A 23,062-nucleotide genomic window follows, 5' to 3' on the forward strand; every position below is an offset into this window, starting at 1 on the left:
TCTTTCTTTTTTACTCTCATATAGAACTGGAATTGATAAAAGCCAATTTTAGTTGGCTTGTCAACAACGTTTTATATTCTGTCACTTACTAGATGTCGTAAATCTGTCAATCAATAACTAACCTATATATCTTTGATGACGAAAAATTAATAGCTATACCTACAATGATGATTGTAAACCCCTCTTTTCCATACACATAATAAAAGTTCTAAAATAAAAAGGTACTAGGTAGGTACCTTCTATAAAAACGTTTTAACGATTTTATCGTATCTACAAGTAGGTATCTATTGAGATAATGACATAAAACTGTACCAAATATAGTTTTGATTATATTTTTCTTTAGAATTGCCCACAATCATGATTACACGACTTCCAATTAGGTCCAATACGAGTAATAAATAGGTAGGTACGAGTAATTAACTTATATAGATTTTATAGGCAGAAGTAAACATACCTAGCCTTATTTAAATAATGAATTTTTCAACCAGAAACAACTAGACCGATTATGATGAAATTCGGCATAGAGGTAGGATAATTTATAATTCTAAAAACTACTTTCTTTCTTATTTCATAGGTAAAGTACATAGATGCAGTCAATAGATGACTGTCACTTACAAATTATTCATCTGACATCCTGACATCAAAAAGGATGTGAATATTTACAAAAGATTATCATTTATTACATACACACTTATTACCACGACAATATTCCTTGCGGGGTAGACAGAGACAACAGTCTTGGAAAGACCGTAAGGCCACGTTCAGCTGTATGACCTATCGTACAAGAAGAATCCCAAATTTATAAGCCTATCCCTTTGTCGAATTTTACCACTTTTTATTACATAATATCTAAGCCGTGTATCATAAACTTATCAGTTTCTTGATATTCTAGCTGGTGCCGAGGTGAGCCCTCGCACAACCTTAAACGACTATCTACGAGACTATCTATGTCTCCATGGCACTAAGGCTATGTGCCACGAGGGAGGCTGCGGGGCGTGCATAGTCTCAGTCTTGCAGACTCACCCCCTGACTAAGGAGAAACGAGTGTTTTCTGTCAACTCTGTAAGTTGGTGAAGGAAGTTCGTATTTAGTAATAAGTTTTTTCCAAGGTCCTCTAGTGGGAATATCCAGAAAGAAGTGTCTTACTATTCTTACAAATCATTATCTATTTATTTAAATCCGCTCAGCGGTTTAGCCGTGAAAGCTTCACCACAGACAGACAAAAAACATCTTTTGATCGCAACCAAAATTCTAAGTCAATATACTTGTTAATCCATATCTAAATACATACAAGAAACAGACTGACTGACTTTAACGTGAGACAACTCAAACCGCTTGGTCTAGATGCGGCCTAGGGTAGCATTAAGAAAGAATTTCCTGAAATTCCCGCAGGGACTAAACTTTACAAGATTTTTGTTCCACGCGGATACAAGGTTGGTACGAGTACCTAATTAACTTATATATAGATTTTTATAGGCAGAGGTAAACATACCTTGATTAAATAATGAAATTTTCAACCAGAAACTACTAGACCGATTATGATGAAATTGGGCATAGAGGTAGAATAAATAAAAAAAACTATACCTACAGGATTTTTGTTCCACGCGGGCGGAACACCGAAGGCGTATCTACTGCTGTATGTAACAACAAAATGGACCTCGAAATGTTTACTCAGCAGGATATAAATAAGTTCATAATACGACGACCTCTGGAAAACTTGTTTTGAGCATTCACTTATTTTTATCCATTACTGTTCAATCACGAAAGAAAATCATAGTTTTGAGTTTTGTTAAGTTTGCTTAAAAATATTTAAATATTCCGTTAGCTGATAAAAAAAAATTAAAACGTTTTAATTTATATATATAACATAATTAGATTTAGAGATCTAATTATGTTATATCAAATTGTACTTAGTAATTTTAAGCTCTTCCATAAACGATAACTTTGTGGATTTCCTTACGAGAAGTTAATTAAAACAAGATCTATGGTTTTCCTCTTTGGTTTGATTGGTTAACAACAAGAAATACATACATTCAATACAATATATTATTATTGTTAGTGATTCACCGCTCAAAACATTAATTATGTTGTTAAAAAGTTTGGATACCATACATATACTTAAAAATTGATTATTTTCAAATATTCAAAACATTATAATGTATCTTAAGTTGGTGGTGGTTTACGTCAGAAAAAAATCTTTCTTCTAGTAGTAGAAAGCTACAGTTCAAAGTTTATACACGTCCATAATACTCTGTACTGAACACAAGAGAAAATTTAAATTAACCCTTTCATTAGAAATAAACTATCCTTTAGTTTCAAATTGTACAATCCTTGTAATGATTTTCAAACCTTTAAAAAACTTCCTTGTTTCCAGTGTCTGGTCCACGTGTTATCATGCCATCAATGGGACATCACGACAATAGAAGGGGTGGGGAACAGGAAAGATGGCTACCACGCCGTGCAGAGTCGACTGGCCGCCTTCAACGGCACCCAGTGTGGGTATTGCACCCCTGGTTGGGTCATGAGTATGTATAGGTTAGTGTTCACTTCTATTTCGACTATTATTAATTGATTTATTAAAAACTTTGTTATAATTTTACCTCCTGGCGTTAATCCTGTTTACGACCATATGATTCTGGATAAGACCCATAGTCGCCTTTTACGACATCCATGAAAAAGGGAAGGAATGCGGTCCTATTATGTTATTGAAAAGTTTAACCGCTTTTTATCCAAGCTAATTTCGTAAGTTAATTTTTTTTAAACCCATCTAAACCAATAATTAAAAATAACATGAAAGTAAATTGCAAAGGCATGTTGGTAAAATGCAAGGCAATCTAATTCAGGTAACATACGGGGAATTCCCGAAATATCTACACTTTCAATATTATTTATAGTACTCGTAGAAGCATCAAATGATACAGCTACAACCGCAATATTCAATACTTACCTAAAACTATATTTGTAAAGAATTAACATGTAGATTAGATAAGTATTCGTAAGTGGTAAGACGATGCGCGCGCTTCCGCGAATGCGTTTGTGGTTACTTCAATCGATTGAAACAGCCAGTGAAAAAATATTTGGAAACATACACATACATAGTATAATCACGTCTTCAAAAGACCAAAAGGTCACGTTAAGCCTAGCCCATCGCCGAAAAGAAGAATTCCAAGCTTATGAGCCTACCCATAAGTCGCCTTTTACGATATCCATGGGAAAGATATGGAATAGTCCTATTTTTAAAGTTCCTGGAACCACACGGCCGGTAATTTTATAGGAACCCAGAATTAAGTTAGGTAAGGCTAAAAGGGCGGATATTTAATCCATCGTTATTATTCTTTTATGGTAGCTTTGCAGGCGTGTCAGGAGATGAACTTGCTGGACCATACATCCAGCTCGTTCATCTCCTTGAGTCCCGTAAAGGGCTCCACAACCCCGGATTACTGAATCAATCTTCGTGTTTCTGAAAACGATTTACCGTGGTACGACCAAAGTCGTCTAAGTATCTTATCTATGTAAGGGCTAAGGATGTCTGAACGTTGCGTTGACTCTATTCCTTTATTATTAGTAATTTCAGATTAGTCATTCTATTGAATAAAGGATTTTTTTGCAATTGCGTGCAGGATGCGTTGTCCCTATTCCTGAAAGTCCAGATTTGACAGTCTGTTGATAATAGGATTTTTTCAGTTTATATTCAAACGCGAACCGGTTAAGTATGCAGCAGTTGGAGAATTCGTTTGGTAGCAACATGTGTCGATGTACCGGCTACCGGCCCATTCTGGACGCCTTTAAGAGCTTCGCCAAAGACGTCGGTAGTGACTTGAAGAAGAAAATCCAGGTGAAGCTTTGTACGCTGATTATTTTTTATAATGCTCTTTTTATCTTCTTGTAATCTTACGTATTCAGTGTTTCGCTTTTCGTGGTTAACTATCACACGAAGTTCTAATCCACTCTTCCGCTTCTCTTTTTGGATAATTAAGGAAATTATGTAATGTATAAGTATTTCTATTCTAAGTATAATTTAATATTGTGAAGTTGACGTTGTTGAAGAAAATGCTGCAGTGCAGTTTGTTACCGCTTCTTCTGCACTGACGCCTTGGAAGCGGCAGTAAACTTAGTTTTTAAGTAATTTATTTGACGTCAACCAATGTTGTTAAACCATACGACAATTATTAAGCGATATATAGTATCCTATAATAATATTTTTTTTTAATTTTATGCTATAATTTTTATTCCCTAGGATGTGGAAGACCTTGACAAACTGAAATGCAACAAGAAATGTGAGAGGCGCTGCAGCGTCAGTGATGAATGGTGCCTGATTGACAGCAGTGAGGGTTCCCTGATGGAAGTCGGTGGATACACCAGTCGGTGGTACAAGGCGTTTACGATTAAAGACGTGTTTCAGGTAATCTGACTAAGGTTAAAGATTTGAACTCACTAGGGGTTCACTAAGAGAGAACTTTACGAAATTCCCGTGGGCACGGAAAATAAAGAGATTTTTCGAAATTAACAGGAGTTAACGAATATACGAGTAATAAGAGCTCGATGCGATTCACAAAGTGTCAACGAAGTTGCCTCATTAGTCAACTGTAGTTGTTTTTTTAAATAGTAGGTAGTACTCGTAATTATTTTAAATTACCTTATTACCTTATTTTATATTCTTTACACAGCATTTTGGTTACATTCAAACGGTTACATAATTCAGTTGTATAACATATGCGCATATTTTAAACGATTGTTATGTTTTGGGATAAATTTTTCATTCGTATTAAGTCTTGTTCGAATGGTTGCTTGAAAATTTTCTACCATATACCCGAAATACTACCATGCAATAAGGATATGTTCTTCGTAATTTGCAGGTTCTCTCCAAAGAGGGAATAGACAGTTACAGGCTTATTTCTGGAAACACAGGTCAAGGTATGTACAGCTTCTATTTTTAAATTGGCTTTAAGTAATAAAAGTTAAACTTATAGGACACGCTCTTGTTAAGTCAAGTTAGGTAGTCACTTTGTCATCAACACAGTTTAAGCCAGGATTGATTATTTTTCACAAAATTTACATACCAACACAGGCAGTCGGGCACTGGTTTCATAAATTTGTTTCATAGTTTCAGAATAAAATATAGAGTACCTACACTACCTACTCTAGGAATACCTCTCTTCTACTCTCTCCTAATATACCTATATTGCATAGGTACTCATGAATGACCAAACTATTAACCAATGATAACTGGTTTTTATTTACAATATCATGCAATACTTGTAAGCGAAAAGCGAAAACCAGGGTCAAACGGAAATACCATAAAGCCCCCATTACTCAACAATGAGTACAAAACCAACTTTGAAAAAACCCTAATAAGGATCTCATTTTTTCATTTGTTTAAGGTGTATTTCCACTCCTTCGCGAGCCTCGTATCTTCATAGATATATCGTCAATATCTTCCCTAAAAGACTCCTTCTCGGAAGGCAACCTAGTGCTGGGAGCCGCCATGACACTCACTGACGTCATGAATCTGTTCCTGAAATGGTCCAGTGAAAGCGAGGACTTTCTGTATTTAAAGGAGTTCTATGACCATTTGGATTTGGTCGCTCATGTGCCGGTTAGAAATGTAAGTATATAATTTAAATATATAGAACTCAATGACCTGAACAAGATACTTAACAGCGTTTAATAATGATTTGAATGAAGATCAAGTAAAAGAGTTGGAGTCTCCACACATCCTGGCCTCTGGCACAATCAAAAAAGAAGAAGGGTCTGTGTGCCCCTCGGGGAAAGGGGAAACTTTTATGGTCATAAATGCTAGACTCTACAGACCAAGAGATAACTAATTCAACTTTTTCTCTATTTTAGATCGGCACAATTGGGGGAAACTTGGCCATGAAGAACTTACACCCTGATTTTCCGTCAGATGTGTTCTTGATACTAGAAACAGTCAACGCTGCTATAACTCTAGGTAGATATTCATTTATTTTGTTATGATTGAACTTTACCTGCTAAGAACTTAATTTAATAATAATTAAGTCATCATCTAAAGTGGGTAAGGTTAAGTGTTGTGGTCATTGGAGATCCTGCGCTCGCTGAGTTAGCAACTAGTACAAATATAATGAGTATCATCAGATAGGTAATATGTTTAAACCTTTGTGCAACCTCATAACGTACAACTTCACAAAATAATAAATAAAATCTTTCATACATTTTCTACCAATTCAATAGAAATAAAGAGGTTGCAATAAAGCCAAATGTATTTTAGCAAACAGAAGTAGGTGTATAAAATACTCTAATAGAATGATGATGAAATTTAAAAGAAAATGTAAGCATTACCTAGGTACATATTTCCAAAAAAGGAAGTTGGAACCATAGACTCAACCCGTTGATGTCGTTTGTACCAATCTTCTTTCAAAAAGAAACTTATGTTTTTTACTCATAAGTACCACTTAGGAAAACGCAGCAGAGGATGCCTATCTTAACAGTGGAATTCCTACGGCTAATATGATGATGAATTGATACTTACCCCACATGCTCTGAATATAATTTTGTTTAATCATCTAATCAATTAAAATACCTAATAATTTTATTTTATTTCAGTTGATAATACTTTAGTAGAACATGATATGGACTTGAAAGAATTTCTGAAAGTGGAAATTAGAAATAAATTAATAAAACAAGTGAAAATTCCTCCGTTATCTTTGAAAACATTAATACGGACATATAAGGTAAAACACATAAATTTTCTAGTAATTACATACTTACAGGTGTGAGTACTTTTAACACTTTCCATTCACAGATTTTGATTTTACAATATTCTCAACTTACAATAAACAATATTATTGTACATATTGTCACTAGAAGATTTGCTTTCATTTCTAAATGATACATTGGGTTACGATGAATTTTGTCAAAGTATGCCAATAAAATCGTAGGAAAGTAGAAGTAGTATTATTGTTGATAGAAACAATTAAAAAAATCCAAAATGCGAAAGTACCGAAGTTTAGAAATTTTACCGTTCAGAGGAGTTTAAAGACTTACCTGTTTCAACTTATTTTTAGATAATGTCGCGATCACAAAATGTCCATGCTATCGTGAATGCTGGTTTTCGCTTCAAAGTGGATGATTCTAACAAAGTTATTGAAGCCACCATAGTGTACGGAAACATACGTTCCAGCTTCATTCGAGCTAAAGAGACGGAAGATGCTTTAAAAAGCCAGGAGTTATTTTCCGAGGAAACCCTCCAAAGAGCACTGAAGGCTTTAAATGATGAACTGGCACCAGAGGACATCCCGCCCGACCCGTCGCCGTTTTGCAGAAAGACTTTAGCTTTAGGATTATTTTATAAGGTATGTGTGGAGAAGTTTTGACCATAAATCTGTAATAGATTTAATCATCATCTGTTGACGAAATGTTAATTACTACTTAGTGAAGACTAACCGAAGTAAAGACTCTACTTAGTGAAGACTTATCGTCCAACTAGTTGGATCACTGTTCCGGAGTGGTTATAACAGTGTTGATTGAATTTAATATTTACATTTATATCGGTAGACTCATAAAGCCTTACAAGGCAAGACATAACTGTGACAGAAAACGCCATGATGATGACTGAATTTTATCGATTCTTGAATAATAAATTCACTTTGATCTACAGGCTATATTGTCATACAGTCCGAGGATAAACCCTCGTTTCAAGTCTGGAGCTAGCAAGCTGCAGAGGCCCTTATCTCGGGGCTCCCAGAAGTTCGACACAGACAAGACGCTATGGCCGCTCAACAAACCTGTGCCTAAGATCGAGGCTTTAACACAGGTACTACGTTTCTTTACATCATAGTAATTCTATTCTTTCTTGAGATGTGACGCTTTATTGTTGCATTTTTCTAGCCACCATGATTTATATATTTAAACTTAAATTACGTAAAATGTCAACCACTGGATTTCATGCCATATGGCATTCTCTGTCAGTCGAACCGTAATAGGTTAAATTCCTATCAGGATTCTCTTTGTGTTACTCTATTGATAAGCTGTGCCAGATGCTTTTAGCCAGTAAAAAAATCTGACACCAGTAAATTACAGTACAGTACACCAGTTCATACGTACGATAAAGAAATTAAACAAAATAACCCACGGTGGCTTGTCTTGTGATCTTCAGTGTTCAAGAGAAACCTTTTTGACTTTAAGTAGTCCATGGGAATTGCAATTGTTTTTCGTTTTGCAGTGTTCAGGCGAGGTGACATACGTGTGCGATATCAGTCTGCCTCCGAGAAGCGTTCATGTTGCCTTCGTCCTCTCAGACGTATGTGTCGCTGATATTGACAGATTCGACGCTGCTGAAGCACTGGTAAATATGATGATTATTATTATATATGTACGAATTTCGTGTGGTTATCGGCATTTAACAATATGACTAATCAATTTTCTTTTTATGAATGTCTTAAAAGGCTAACTACCCCATCACTTCCCATGGCTCTACCAACCTTCTGTTGTAGGTACGAGCTTGCGTTGTGGTTCGCGAGGTTGAAAGAGTGCAGCACTCTGGCAATTGCTGTATCTAACAGCGCCCCCTTTTTTGACTTAATACAAAATTTCTTAAATAATAAGAATTTAATTTGTCTAGAGTAAGCTTCCATTCCGGTGTGCTAACGATGAAAAGCAAGGTTAGGTGCTGGCTGCTTCTTGCCGTGCAGATTTTAAAAATCAATAATAGCTTATAAGGTACAGAGCTGCATACAGTAAACCAAAACAATAATACGTAATGTAATAGAATATCTCTCATCACGTTCTAGAAAATGTCAGGCGTGATCGCCTTCTTCACGGCCAAAGACATTCCAGGGAGGAACACGTTCACACCGGCTAAGGTGCCGTGGCAGGATTCCGAAGAAGAAATCCTTGCCAGCAACCACGTCTCCTATTACGGACAGCCAATAGGCATAGTCGCCGCTGTGACGCATAAATTGGCAATTGCTGCTGCCGAACTGGTGAAAGTACATTACAAGAACGTCGCGAAGCCTGTTCTGAGTATTAAGGACGCGTTGGCAGCACCAGATAAGGACAGACGGGTGAGATTTCTGATTCAATGATTTGGTATTTTGTGGAATAATGAAGTATTCAGAAAAAGATGTTATACAGTGGGCCACACAGACAAGTATACTATCTATATATCTACGATATTAAAGTGATTCATGAAATCGTATCTACCTTTATAACATTTATGTCCATAGGCAAAAGAAGTTAAACCTCTTGGTAAATGTTTGTGAGAAATATAGTAAATACTTATAAAATGGCGGGATATAATTTATTTTTTAATTGTATATTCAGTGGACTCTTCCACCTTTAGCTATTACAAATAAGATAAACTTACAGGTTCGTTCAGACGCGACCATGAAGCCAACAAGCAAAGGTGAAGACATCAAACACGTGATAAAAGGAACGTTTAAGATACCATCACAGTACCACTACACGATGGAGACGCAGTCCTGCCACGTGAGCCCCACTGGACAAGTCCTGAAAGTGAGGGCTGCTACCCAGTGGATGGATATTGTGCATGTAGCTGTGGCGGATATGTTGGACATTCAGCAAAACAAGTGAGTAGGAACAGAGGGTTTGTGACCTAGGATACTGCTAGAATTTACACCAAATAAATGGAACTAGCAAAGAAGCAGGAAAATTGGGATTCGTAGACTTTCAGAAGCTAAGGTAGGTCGAGAACATTCCTAGGGCATTTAAACTCCAGAGACTCATTTGCTGAAGTGCTTTATAATGTAAAATATGAAGAGATAATAAAAAGGTAATAAGACGGCTACGTGATTAATAAATAAAATCGAGTTATACTTGAGAATTAGATATCTTCGAAAGACAAAAGAACCTCTGTATGAAATATCTGTATTACATACTTTACAAATCCTCAATTTATCTGTATATAATTTCAGAGTGGAAGTAATAGTCCCACGCTTGGGCGGCGCGTACGGTGGTAAAGCAACTCGTTCAGCGCTGGTGGCGTGCGCGTGCGCACTGGCGGCGTACAAGCTCAATCGCACTGCCAGCCTGGTGATGCCGATGACGCACAACATGGCGGCGATAGGAAAGAGGCAAGAGTGCTATGTTGAATACGAGGTATGTGAAGTGGAGGAGTCTGAGAGAAAAGAGGAAAATATTTTATATTTAACTAGTCTTACATAAACTTCCTCTAATTTTCGTGTGCTCCTAAATGTTGTCTCAGCTTTTGCGCTTCGGGACGGTTTGCCATGGCGGAGAGACTTCTTAAATGTTATACACTTACGTTACGGACAATTTATAAGTTGAATTTTCCACCAACCTTAGTTTTATATCAACTGCCAATAAATCTTAGTATAATATTTTATGAATAAGGTTTTTTAACATCACATCTATTGTTGCTGAAGACGTAGGTAGATAATGTATGATCTTTTTTTCTTATCCAGGTCGGAGTTAATGATAACGGAGTGATCCAGTATTTAGACTTGAGTTACTACTCGGACTGCGGGTACTCATTCAACGACTCGTCCGCTGGGGAGATCGGCAATGTTATGGCGAACTTGTACGACAAAACCCGTTGGGCCGTGAATGGGTACAGCGTGCTGACAGACAAGGCAAGCAACACATGGTGTAGGGCACCAGGTATGTTATGTATTTCAACATCAAGATAGGTATTTCCATGGAAAAGTACCTAATCTGATATGAATTTATGTATGTAATTTCGGTGCGATTGAAACAAACATCTTTTGATTACAACATGACTTCATGTTTTTTTACTTGCTTTTCAAGTGAAAATGCGACGGTTCGGCCCCAGGAAGTATACCGTGGGGACACCAGCCAGGAGTATGACGTAGAAAATATGACGAAACATATATCTACATTTTTTTTTAGGTACGACCGAGGCTTTCGCAATAATGGAACACCTAATGGAGAGAATCAGCTATGTAACAAAAAAAGATCCTGTTGACGTGAGAATAGGAAACTTAGCCACCGAACATAGCAGCATTAAGGAAATGATAGACACACTGAAATATGAATCTCAATATGACGCTCGTAAAGCAGATATTGTAAAATTCAACGCTGACAACGCTTGGAGAAAACGCGGGTTAAAACTCTCTATAATGTCATTCCCCATCGGTTACTCATGGAATTACCCAGTGACTGTTTCTATTTACCACGGAGATGGTACAGTTGCCGTCTCACATGGTGGTATCGAAATGGGCCAAGGAATAAACACTAAAGTGGCTCAAGTTTGCGCGTACACACTGAAAGTACCGTTAGAAAAAGTGGCAGTGTTTGAAAGCGATAGTTTGGTCTCGCCTAATTCCATGGCGAGTAACGGCAGCATAACAAGCGATTGTGTTACACACGCTACTTTGAAGGCTTGTTCAGAATTGTTGGATAGACTTCAGCCAGTGAGGAATGAGATGACTGAACCGACATGGGAGGAGGTCGTCCGGAAAGCGTATGAAAAAGGTAACTTAGTATTTTTCGCTATTTTGGTTAAAATATTTTTATATTTTTTTTTCGCTGACTGAGTTCCAGCTTTACAAGTATAACTATTATTTGATACACGTTATCACACCCGCTGCAAGCGATGAAATTGAAAAAACATTGAAATACTTATATAAAAACTTTTTTCTATTGGCGTAATCCCGGTTAGGTACATGGTTAGGCAAATACATTTGGTTTCATTGATCCAAATATACAACATTGTGCAAAAAAACACAAAAAACAATAATTTTTGCTCAGGTATAAACCTTCAGTCGAACCACATGACGTCACCGCTGGACGAGCTACAAGGGTACAACATCTACGGCGTATGCGCAGCCGAAGTCGAGCTGGATGTGTTGACAGGAACCCACGTCCTGTCCAGGGTGGACCTCCTCGAAGACACGGGCGTCAGTTTGAGTCCAGACGTGGATGTGGGCCAGGTACGATACTTGTTGTTAGTTCTTATTTTATTTTATTTCCATATGCGTCAGAAGCATCGACTCTGGTTAAAGTGAGAAAAATAGAAATACTCGTAGACGCTCTAGAGGTGTGGTGCTAGAGAGGGATGCTTATGGCGTCGTAGACAGAATTCTAATTTTATATACTGAGCGAACTCGGCATCAGGAATGTTCCTGGTTAACCATTACGACCGTTCTCTCGAGCGAAGCGACTTAAAAGATAATTTCAAACCTCTCATCAAAAAAACGTTTTTTAGTAGATAGTTTTTTTTTTCTATCTTCACTTTTTTCTTCTTCAGATTGAAGGTGCCTTCATTATGGGCCTCGGTCTCTGGACATCCGAAGAGCTGGTGTACCATTCGTCTGGCAAACTACTCACTGACCGGACCTGGACGTACCATCCGCCTGGAGCTAAGGACATACCGGTGGACTTCAGAGTCATGTTCCGGGCTAATTCGCAAAATACTGCGGGCGTTTTGCGGTCCAAAGGTATATCAAGCCTCTGTACTGGAGGAAAAGGCATAGACTATATCTTTCCATCGCTTTTTGCCCGTAGTACAGTTCCTGCATATTCTTTCGCTTCATGCATATTTATCACATGACGCATGACTTCAAGTATCACCAGAATTATCCCTAAAGGAAAATAAATGTTTTACAGCAACTGGTGAGCCAGCTCTAAATTTGGCGGTGGCCGTGACACACGCGCTCCATGATGCTGTTTTGGAAGCGAGGAAAGAGTTCGGGTACAAAGACACAGATCGAATACACATCGGTAAGTCATCACAGAAGAACCTAACGAACAGTTTCTAAGTAATCTCGGTATTCTGTGGTTACAAATAGGTACTTTTGCTCACTGAGTGTAAACTGGGTAATGGTCAATCTTTGAGCGTCTTAACGTTTATGACTTTTGAAAAAGGGATTGCCACAAAAACCCTGGCATAATTGTAACTAAAAACTTGTTTCATGTTTTTTATTATTATAATTAAAATTTAGTTTTTGCATTCCTAATTTAAATTTGTAATATTTATATTGATAATATATATTTTTTTTCCTTTTCAGATACACCTTACAACGTAGAAAACATTTTAAAAGCAATATCTCCGAAAATCGAAAGTTATAAGTTAAATTAATTAATAAGGATAATTACAATACTATAGTATTAAAACATTATAAAATACTTCGTAAATTTTATTTTATTAACATTTCCTATTAATTACATAAAATCGCTTAATATTATTCATAAGTCGGCACCAGTGCCGCCTTTTAATCGATTATTTTTTCAGTGTATATTGTAACGAAACACCTATAAAACTGATTTCACACTAGACATTTCTTATATTTTGGTATAAGACATTTGCGTGTACATAATGCAATCATTTAATGCAATTAATGCACTACAATTTTAATACGTAATAGTTGGTACAACAGCCAAAATGTAAAACGACAAAATTCTTGTGTGAAATTACTTTTACAGTTTTGTCTATATACAAAATCCTCCTAAATGTTGTAATAATAAACTTAACATAAAGTTTAAACAAAACACTGCTTTCAATTCATAATTGAATTAAATCTCCACACTGTTGAATAAGCGGCCTAATCCAATCAAAAATGTGTTAAATTTGTACCATCATGGATTGGTGCTATAAAATTCTCAAGATAAATTCATCCAATCAGCATGATGTTATTGCTGCATTATTCAACGATCGCTAAAGTGCTATCCTTGAATTTGATGACTCGCCAACGAGAAGATGGATTTTAAGTGTGGGGTATTATTTTACAATAATCATTGTAATTATTCCATGCCTGGAGGAAGAGGCTCGTTAGGGTTAGGTGGTGCAATGTATTGAGGATCCTAGAAAAAAGAAAAAAAATTATTAGAGATTAAAAGCTTGAGTGGAGATGGAGACTGAGTTAAGGATTTACAAAAGATGGCATCACGAAAAATTATCTGCGAGATCAATATTTTGGTAGTATTTTTATGTTACATATATTAGCATCATTCTGGTGGTGATAGCGCCTTCACATCATTTGAGAGGAGCCTCAGATACGCCTATGACTACGATCCGGGATAGTGTAAGTCAGGTGGACTTCATATGCAGCGACTCCCGTGTGACATCCAAAACCTACGCAGCCACTACCATATTTGATCATTGTTAAGTTGATATAGTGCCGTGGTGGCTCCCGGCACCAATACAAAAAAGAATAAGACCACTCCATATCTTTCCCATGGATGTCGTAAAAGGCGACTAGGGGATAGGCTTACAAACTTGGGATTCTTTTTTAGGCGATGGGCTAGCAACCTGTCACTAGTTGAATCTCAATTCTATCGTTAAGCCAAATAACTGTACGTGGCCATTCAGTCTTTTCAAGACTGTTGGCTCTGTCTACCCCGCAAGGGATATAGACGTGACCATATGTATGTATGTATGTTAAGTTGATATACATCGGATAAATCCAAGAATTAGGCTTGAAGCGATGTCATATTTGGTTACCATATTAAAGACTTTACAAAACACTTATGAGATTTGTCAATGTTAGTCTGTACAGCGGTGTGAGCTGACCTGGTGAGCCAAGGCGGCGATGTGCGGCGGCAGCAGCGCGCGCTCGCGGGGCGGCGCGGCTGTCGCGTGGCGGCGCAGCGCGGCCAGCAGCGCGGGCGGCGCGGCGGGCAGCGCGCGCGCCGGCAGCGCCGCCAGCACGCACAGCGACGACGGGAACAGGCGCTCGGTGCATTTTGTCCAACCCTCCCAGGCCACTTTGTTGGTCCACACCTGAGGATATATTCCACATACATATTGCGACGTTTAGAGAAAATGTCGCAAGTAAAGGTGATGTTATAATTTAAAAATTGATAGAATAACGTCAATTTTAATTTAGACTAGTTTTACAATTTTTAAGAGTGGCGTGGATATAGACGCTATATGCACGAGATCCAGCAAGAAGCCGCCTGAGGATAGCGAGCTACTCAAGGTGAGCGCTGAAGTAGACCAAAAAAAACGATCCGAGACGCGCGCTTGCGCTGATCTAGGACCCCGGGCGGTGCGGGCGGCGCCGGGGAGATCGCAGCGCCACAAAGTTACAATGAATAAATAAGAAAAGTGCCTCTTTCCAGCAATAGTTTTATACGTGTGAGTAAACCATTATATAAAATTCTATTACTACTCTGGCACCGCATCGATGTCCGCCGCCGCTTAAACTATGTAGCGATATACGTTTTAACTAGCTGTTACGCGCGAGTCCACCCGCGAAACATATAAATTAATTTGACCTCATACTTGTGTGGTACTACCTCATACTTTATTTAACTACATAAATTTCAAATGTCATTAAATTTAAGGCGTACAAGCGACACAGCCGGACTTTTGCATTTACAATAAAAGCATAAATACAGCTGAAATGGAAAATGTGTTTATTACCTCCTTTTCGACGAGTAGCCTCAGTATATTCAATACCAGCGGCCCCAGCGCCGGGTAGAGAGTCAGCGCTTGAAGCACAGTGCGCATCATCAGTACAGGGATCTCGTTCTCTTCGGCCAGCCGCTGCAAAACTGCGCTAAGGACCTGCAACATAATGATATAAGATAGATAGAATACCCTTATTGTATATTAAAGTTATAACAATAAATTTATCCTAAGCTTATGTTAATGTACAATAGGCGGCCTTATCGCATTATGCAATCTCTTCCAGGCAATCACAAGAACATTTCGTGAGAGAGAATTTGCTGCGGGGTAGTAAGATATAAAAAAACAAGGTTCTATTTTTCTTTTTGGCCAGCTTGATAATAGAATTCGATTGAGTTAAATTTTGCTATACGTCTATATGTATAAAATGTGTGGAAATGTCGAAGAAAAATGATGATATTCATGTTATTCGTTAGGTACCTACTTACTTTAAAAAAAACGACGGATTTAATAGAGCTACAACTATGTTTGTTAATTGATGATATAATTAATGCATTCAAATTCAAGGTGGCCTCCGCAAGGGCGTATCTTAGAACTTATTAAAAAATATATAATTTTATTATATGCTATTACTTACGTCTTGGGTGTAAGTGTTTTTTTCAGCAAAACACAAAGCAGTTGCTTTGATGATATACTTGAGATCTGCCATGCCCGGGTCTATCAAGTGCAACTCTATCAATAACTCTGCTGGGTTGACTGAAATTATAACAATTTTAGCAATTGAATACAAAAACAAATATCACTTAATATGTCACAATTTAAGTGTGCACGGTGGATAGAAAAACCAAACACAAGTTAAAGATAACACACCCTGAACCAAAGACTTTTGACATTGGTGATTGTCAAGCACTCTAGCATCCAGCCCCCGTAGAATGGCACGCGCGACGCCGTTTCTATAGCGCGATAAACAATCGCTGTCCCGTTTCATGTCGTAATAAGAAGCGAAACGGCGATAGTTTTTAGATAGCTACGGGAATAGATATAATTGATATACAGAACAATTAAAGCTCCAGGTATATCAGAAAAAAGATCATTCTATTCGTTTTGTGACAAAAATTTATTTTTGTGGGATTTATTTTTTGAGTGCCTTGGAAACATAAATTAAAAAAATATTAAACAAGGTGGTAAAATAAGAATTTACTTACAAATCATGCATGCTGCAAATTTTATAAAGTTTGATAAATAAACGGTTTTGTTTTAATTTCAACATAATCATAGAACAAAAATTCAGTAAGAGACGTTAGGTACTATTAATAGCAAAATTTATTAAATATATTTACTTGGCGGGTTCTCATCGAGTGGGTTTGGCAGACCAAGCAGTTTGTTGAACACCTCTTTTACTACAACCGGGTTCAACTTTATCAGCTTCGGTAAGGCTGCAAGAATCTGAAAGTGTGGGAATAATATATTTATAAGTATTATTGCGTAATGAGTAAATAAATATACATAGACACACTAAAACATTCATTTTGTCTTCTATTGGCGCTAACAAGGCCCTAAATTTCCTAATAGACAGAAGAGAAAAGTTAAGTAACAATTTATAATATGAGATTGGTAAGATTCGGAAGTTAGTTAAGAATAAACACTCACTTCTTTCTTGGAGAGTCCGTTGAGAACGGGTATGAGGAACCGCACGTCCGCCACGCGAGTGGCGTACAGCTCGCGTACTTTGGACACCAACTCCGCGCTGGGTGGCGCTGGTAATAAACAACAATTGTTTTATATGCAACATAGCAGTTCAGTTATTCAGGTTAGAATGTAGCAGTTTTTTAAGAATCCAGAATAGATCCACACCATAACTTTTCCAGGAACGTCATATAAGGCGACTAAGGGATATGATTATGAACTTGGGATTCTTCTTGTAGGGTAGGCGATGGGCTAGCAACCTGTCACTATTTGAATCACAATTCCATCTTATAGCCATACAACTGAACCTGGCCTTTAGACATTTCAAGACTGCTGTTGGCTCTGTCTAACTATTAAACGTTATATTTCTCAGTAGCGATAAGTATAAGCCTTGTCAATAATGTCTCTGCTTCACTAGAACACTCATCCAGCAGTAGCCTAAAGGAATCTCGTAGACTACCATTGCTTACTGGATCGGACTAAAATGCACTACGCACCTATGAAACCTTACATAAGACTCACTATAATAAAAATATACCAAATTACTTACACTTCTCAGTAGCGATATGAATCAGCCGTGTCAACAAGGTCTCAGCTCCACGAGGACACTCATCCAGCAGTAGCCTGAAGGAAGGCCGTAGGCTACCGTTGCTCGCTGGGTCTGAAGCTAAAGCTGTACGAATAGGACCCTCAACGGATCGGAGAACAAGGCGTTTTGCCTCCGGGCCGGAGCAACCGTAGACTCGAGCCACTTCTAAAATTAGTTCTGGAAAAGACAAAGTATTTGGATGATAGTAGAAAGTTAAAGTTTACAAATTATTTCGTTGCATTCATAATAGAGAATTTTGAAATATGTTGAAAACCCCAGTATTTCTTGGAAATTGCTGATACTAACACCGGGAAAACGTAAAATATAGAAAGTGTTCAAATACATTATCTCATTGTTGCGTGATTCCTCTTGCATTCTATACCGCTATCCTTCGCTACATTGCTACATTTTACCTATCCATGAAACCTTTCAGCATCATTTATACCACTTTTTATACACAAAACGACGTACGTTAAAATATGATTAGATGTCAAATAATATAATTTAAATATGATTGGACAGCTTTTAACATAACTAAACATACCTTCATTATAAGGAAACAGGGCCATTATCAAATTCAAGCACAGCTTATAGAGCTCATCTGTCCACGGCAGCCTCACGCCGTGCCGTGACGTCACGATCTCGGGCGGCGGGTACGACAGCGCGATGAAACCGAGGTACAACATGGCGTGTTTGTCTATCACTTTCTTTACCGCGTCCGTACCGCGCTGGTAGATTTTAACTACAGAGCTGAGAGCCGTCTCGCGGATCTCGTCGTTTTCTGACACTGGGAAATTATAAATAGTTATTAGTAAATGCTTAAAATAAATGTGATGTGGTGGTGCTCGGCACTTTAGAAAATAATCACTCCACCTCCCATGGATGTTGTAAAAGACGAAAGGAATAGGGACATTCATCTACGCCAGCTTTTACCATGATCCAATATGGTTCTCCTGCAAATGTTAGGAAGTGAGATGGGAGTCCCTTCGTGTAAAATCCTGAATCCCAATCCCAACATAATCGGTATATACGCCAGGAGTTAAAAAGAGGATTTAAAGATATGGTAACAATATGACATCAAGATGAAAAAATACTTACGGACGTGGCATATAAGCGACGGCACATACTTATGAGCCCTTGGCGGCCTCATAATGCACAGCTCTTCCAATATTTCTAACGCTAACAACGCAACCTTTTCTTCGGTAACCAGATGTTTCAAGTAATCCACTGCTTCATCCGAAATAAACGGCGCCTCTGAATAAATCTTTCTTAGCAACATATCCTTCGCATTCTCAAACTGAGGGTCCAAACGCTCCGATATTTGAGTAATGAGAACGCAAAGCAATTGGTTGTAGTTCTGATCATGTTTTTCATGTAATTTAGGATGCAACGTCACAGGATGCCTGTTAAACCCTTGCATGAACGCATATTCCTCGTACAACCACGACAAAGCGAGATCGATCCTGTTGACTGGATCCTCTAAAATATAATCCTGCACTAAATTCCTGATCTCCGGCGTGTAACTTGACGCGAAAATAGTGATGAATTTCGAGCGGATCTGTGCCGCGCCACCAATGGCGCTTTCTTTCTCAGCATTAAGAATCCTTGTGACAGCTTGTAACATTAACTTCTCTTTTATTTCTTTAGGTATAGGCCGCGTGAGCTCTTGCAATTTGAGTAATTTCACTTTCTGCTTTAATTTAGGGACCGTAGGGGTCGGAGGCGGAATATGCTTCTCTTTCTCCACTACCCTTCTTTCTTCTTCTTTCAAATGTTCCTGTCTCGTCTCTTCCATGAGCCTTGAAACCGCACTTTCTATATCGCGGTCCGCTTTCGCAGACTCTTGTAATTTGGCGACAGCATTTTTCAAAGTCACTTTCTCTTCATCATCTTTGAGCAGTGGTATTTTAGCGGCCAAATCTGATAACGTAGGTCCTGAAGATTGAGTGGGTTCGGGGGGAGGTAAGGACGGGACAGGTTCGTCTTTAGTCAGCGCTAGTATCAATTTCGCCAGACTTCTCTTTTGAACAGTGCTACCAGAATTAGGTATTGGTTTATAAGCACTCACAAAATGACTAGGTATTTCATTAGGCAAACAGTTTAATAGCGTACTTGTTACTAGATTAACCACATTGTGGACATTATTGAGGCCATCGAAAATGGAATCTTCGGTCACAGTAGGTTTCGAGATGGTGCCTTGACTGCTATCATCTTCGAAGAGATTAAAATCGCTTCTGCTATTGCTATTACTGTCACTACCCTGACTATTACTCTGAGGAGAATCTACTCTAAACCTTTTGACTGGCTGATCGCCACTTTTTATTTCACCCAAACGTTTATTCCTTCTTTCTTTAGGTAACACTTTGTTTATTTCTTGAGTCGTCATACCTATATCTAGTAGAAGTTGTGTAAGTTGCGGCATCACTTCTATGGAGGAAGGATGTTTTATAAGAGTAATTAGTAACATTTTAAGATGTTTCCTCACTGAGTTCACTTGCGATTGGGACAGTGTTGGTGGTAAAGTCGTGTGCAGGTCTCCTAATGCTTGTATGACTCGGGGCATATATTTGGATCTTAGTTTGGCAATGAGACATAGTGACGTCATACAAGCCATTAAGTTCACGCTAGAAATGTGTTGAGAATTATGGAATTTCACCAGCAGTTTGAAAATGTGCCTGTAAAGAAAAGTTTTAACTACTTATTGAACATTCTAAACATAAATTGTGATCCTAAAGAGTGATACAAAGGTACTTAAGCTAAAATTTTATAGAAATTAACAATAAAAACTTGTATCAAATAACCATTACAGTGGATTCCTGAAAAAATACTTAAACAAAACAAGGGTAAAGTACTTTCATAGTTAATTACAATGTTCGAGTGCACCATTCTTAGATTGGTGAACTTCTTGTTATTTTCTAATTTGCCCACTTTTGGGGATATTACAAAGGAAACTAATCATATACTTACTCAGATTCTTCTTCAAGGACCCGTCTATTAACAAATGACAGATGTGTTGGCAAATTATCCAGACTCAACTCGTTATCTTTTGAATCACTTGAACTCTGCAACAGCACCACCTCCTCCAAAAATTTTATGGTGTGGGTCCGAATGCCCTCATTGTCACTGTCTATCATGTTCAGAACTATACGCTGAAAGAATACACATTATTATAGAAACATTTAAAAATAGAGCATGATCTTAGAATTGGAAACACTTTGTGCCATTTCCTACTTCTAAGTGGATTTTAGTATGGAATTTAGGTCTTTCTCCACAGAGACAAACAATGAATGAAAGTGTACAATTAATTAATAAAGAGTTGTTTTTGAGGGAGATATGAAAAAAGTATTTGAAAAAGTAATTACACGATTAACAAGAATACTATAATGATTACTCAGATTGTAAAGCCAAACATTAGCAAGTTTCATAAACAGACTTTTTTTTTAATTTATTTATAAACTAAAATAAATTTATAAACAAATCTCTTGTGGCTTGTGCCTCACAGGGTAAATCAAGCCAATGCTTCTAACCAGTACAGGTTGTATTTATGATGTTTGTGCATGTATATCAACTTACAGTCAACTGGGAAAGATGTTCCCAAACATATTTCAAATCATCTACATCTTTGTTGCTTGTACTTTTACAAATCCACGCCAATGCATTACGGTACACTATACTAGCGGCCTGGATAGCTCTCTTCTGGATCGCTATAACTGAATCTACCAGAAGCATTTGCAACTGGCTTATTATCTTTGGCAATTGTTCTGGGTGTAGTTTGCTGAAAACAATTATTAAGCAGTGATTAGGACAAATGAATAATCTAGACATATTTAAAAAAAAACTGCTATAGGTAGATCGGTCTGTGCACAGGTTGCACAGGACTTTGTAAATTGACTTTTTTAACCTTTCTTATTTCTAACTATAGTTAAATCTCTACTTTTTCATTCTTGTGTAGTAGATATGAAAAATGCCTAAAGAATAAAAACCTTTAAACCAAATCTTTCTTACAACTTCCACTACAAAGCTGCATGTTGTTCTGTACATTAAATTTAACAAAAAATGGTCTAAATTGAATTCTGGGTGCCCACTATATAATCTGCCATCCACCCTTCATTGATCAACATTTAAAATTTTCATATGGGCAATTGTATTGAAGATAATAACAAACTATATTAGACACTCTTATCCCAAATGTGAATTAATTACAGAGGATTATTATGTAGAGAGTTATGAATGTGGATGAAGCGAAGGAAGTATGCAGAGATCGTGGCAAGTGGAAAGAGGTAGTCTCTGCCTACCCCTCCGGGAAAGAGGCGTGATTTTATGTATGTATGATTATTATGTATTGGTAGGTATATGTTATGATTTAAAAGGCACTGTTTAGTCCATTAGCTGTAATTTCTTGTGGTATAGTAGACTTATGTTAATTTTACCTGAGTTCCTCTATAAATGTAACAACTTGCTTCTTAACTTCAGTTGATTTATCATTAACATAGCTTAGAATGTTTTCCATGTACACAGGTATCATTTGTGGAGCATGGTGGAGCAAAACCTCTGTAATCTTTCTGAATAGGTCGGCTTTTTTCTTGCCTTCTGCCATTCCAGCATCGTTTATCCATTGTACCAGCTAAAATTATAATAGGAAATAAAAGATTTTCTTTGGAAACATCTTTATATAAAAATATACATAAAATTTACAAAATGCATTCAACTCCAAGCGAAAAACACGTTTTTGTATAACAAGACTCCAGCAACGAACCTGGTTTTGAGCCGAAATACTTGTATTTTGATATTTACTAGACATCTTTAGTAGTGTAAGCGATAAATATTTATTCCTACAGCACCATGCCAATATAATTTTATCGAAAATCTTTCTTTGATAATAAATTGATGATGAAGCGGCCTATTTTGACAGTTTGACTCAAGCAAGTTCAGTGTTGCCAGGTATCATCGACGAGAAGGCACTAAATCAGCTAACGATATCCTTGACAATTTTTGACGACCAAAAATAACAGCGCCCGCTAAGATTTGCATTTTTATAGTAATAACTCTTTAAACATCTTCGTTACAACCTTAATTACGTTTTCGTTTTTTGACTTTTATTCAGTTTCGAACCTCCTCCAGATCCTTGCAAATCCCCATGAGATATAAAAATATCTGTAATTTTCCGTTGAAATTTATTAACAGAATAAAGGCGTTCAAAGTGCTAAAAAAGCTTCGAAATTTCGGCACTAAGCACTGACAAATTTTGGCACTGACGAAGTTAACAAGGCGGTAGATTTAGCGCCGAAACCACTAAGTTGGCAACACTGTTGTCACCACTGTCAATTAACTGACAGTGACAACACAAGTCAGTTTTATTTTATTTTGCATGGCCATTTTTTTATCAGCTTCTAGGCATGAACACAAATAATATAAGCCTTTTGTTATCCAAGGCCCTCCTTTTTAACCTACTTCAAAGA

The 23,062-nt window shown here is 37.4% G+C and overlaps 2 protein-coding genes across 7 annotated transcripts in view; one reads left to right on the forward strand and one right to left on the reverse strand.

Annotated features, from left to right (window-relative positions):
* LOC106136327 (uncharacterized) overlaps positions 1–13,104 on the forward strand; it is a 16,618-nt gene extending 3,514 nt beyond the window's left edge. For 3 of the 6 annotated variants that reach the window (XM_060948255.1, XM_060948254.1, XM_013336845.2), the window contains exons 2-21: positions 893–1,062; positions 2,375–2,535; positions 3,685–3,835; positions 4,238–4,402; positions 4,857–4,914; positions 5,382–5,605; positions 5,848–5,950; positions 6,583–6,710; positions 7,044–7,331; positions 7,637–7,792; positions 8,201–8,323; positions 8,769–9,041; positions 9,346–9,566; positions 9,912–10,095; positions 10,422–10,617; positions 10,867–11,451; positions 11,728–11,909; positions 12,227–12,416; positions 12,586–12,699; positions 12,987–13,104. In XM_060948255.1, the coding sequence (XP_060804238.1) occupies positions 970–1,062; positions 2,375–2,535; positions 3,685–3,835; positions 4,238–4,402; positions 4,857–4,914; positions 5,382–5,605; positions 5,848–5,950; positions 6,583–6,710; positions 7,044–7,331; positions 7,637–7,792; positions 8,201–8,323; positions 8,769–9,041; positions 9,346–9,566; positions 9,912–10,095; positions 10,422–10,617; positions 10,867–11,451; positions 11,728–11,909; positions 12,227–12,416; positions 12,586–12,699; positions 12,987–13,057 (3,666 nt within the window). In that variant the 5' untranslated portion in view covers positions 893–969 and the 3' untranslated portion in view covers positions 13,058–13,104. Of the gene's footprint in view, positions 1–422; positions 527–892; positions 1,063–2,374; positions 2,536–2,985; positions 3,294–3,684; positions 3,846–4,237; positions 4,403–4,856; positions 4,915–5,381; positions 5,606–5,847; positions 5,951–6,582; positions 6,711–7,043; positions 7,332–7,636; positions 7,793–8,200; positions 8,324–8,768; positions 9,042–9,345; positions 9,567–9,911; positions 10,096–10,421; positions 10,618–10,866; positions 11,452–11,727; positions 11,910–12,226; positions 12,417–12,585; positions 12,700–12,986 lie in introns of those variants that run through there. The other 3 variants (XM_013336846.2, XM_013336847.2, XM_060948256.1) reach the window with 3 other exon arrangements.
* On the reverse strand, positions 13,103–22,515 carry LOC106136289 (symplekin). Its single transcript, XM_013336784.2, has 13 exons — positions 22,360–22,515; positions 22,034–22,227; positions 21,177–21,378; positions 20,571–20,752; positions 18,702–20,278; positions 18,148–18,390; positions 17,565–17,780; positions 16,979–17,085; positions 16,669–16,774; positions 15,966–16,084; positions 15,344–15,487; positions 14,489–14,698; positions 13,103–13,779 (listed from the first exon to the last, which is right to left on the reverse strand). The coding sequence occupies exons 1-13, from the start codon at positions 22,402–22,404 to the stop codon at positions 13,720–13,722; spliced, it is 3,405 nt and encodes a 1,134-aa protein (XP_013192238.2). The 5' UTR covers positions 22,405–22,515; the 3' UTR covers positions 13,103–13,719.
* Positions 22,516–23,062: the final 547 nt, after the last annotated feature.

The sequence above is a fragment of the Amyelois transitella genome, chromosome 15 (genome assembly GCF_032362555.1).
Source record: "Amyelois transitella isolate CPQ chromosome 15, ilAmyTran1.1, whole genome shotgun sequence".
Classification (NCBI taxonomy): Eukaryota; Metazoa; Arthropoda; class Insecta; order Lepidoptera; family Pyralidae; genus Amyelois; species Amyelois transitella.

Bases quoted from the DNA above. Each gene is read 5' to 3' on its own strand.
- LOC106136289 (XM_013336784.2), bottom strand. From the start codon at position 22,404: ATGTCTAGTAAATATCAAAATACAAGTATTTCGGCTCAAAACCAG. The intron at 20,753-21,176 runs GTAAGTTGATAT...GTATTCTTTCAG, and splicing joins AACATCTTTCCCAGTTGACT to CGTATAGTTCTGAACATGAT. The intron at 18,391-18,701 runs GTAAGTATTTTT...ATAATTTCCCAG, and splicing joins GTCGCTTATATGCCACGTCC to TGTCAGAAAACGACGAGATC.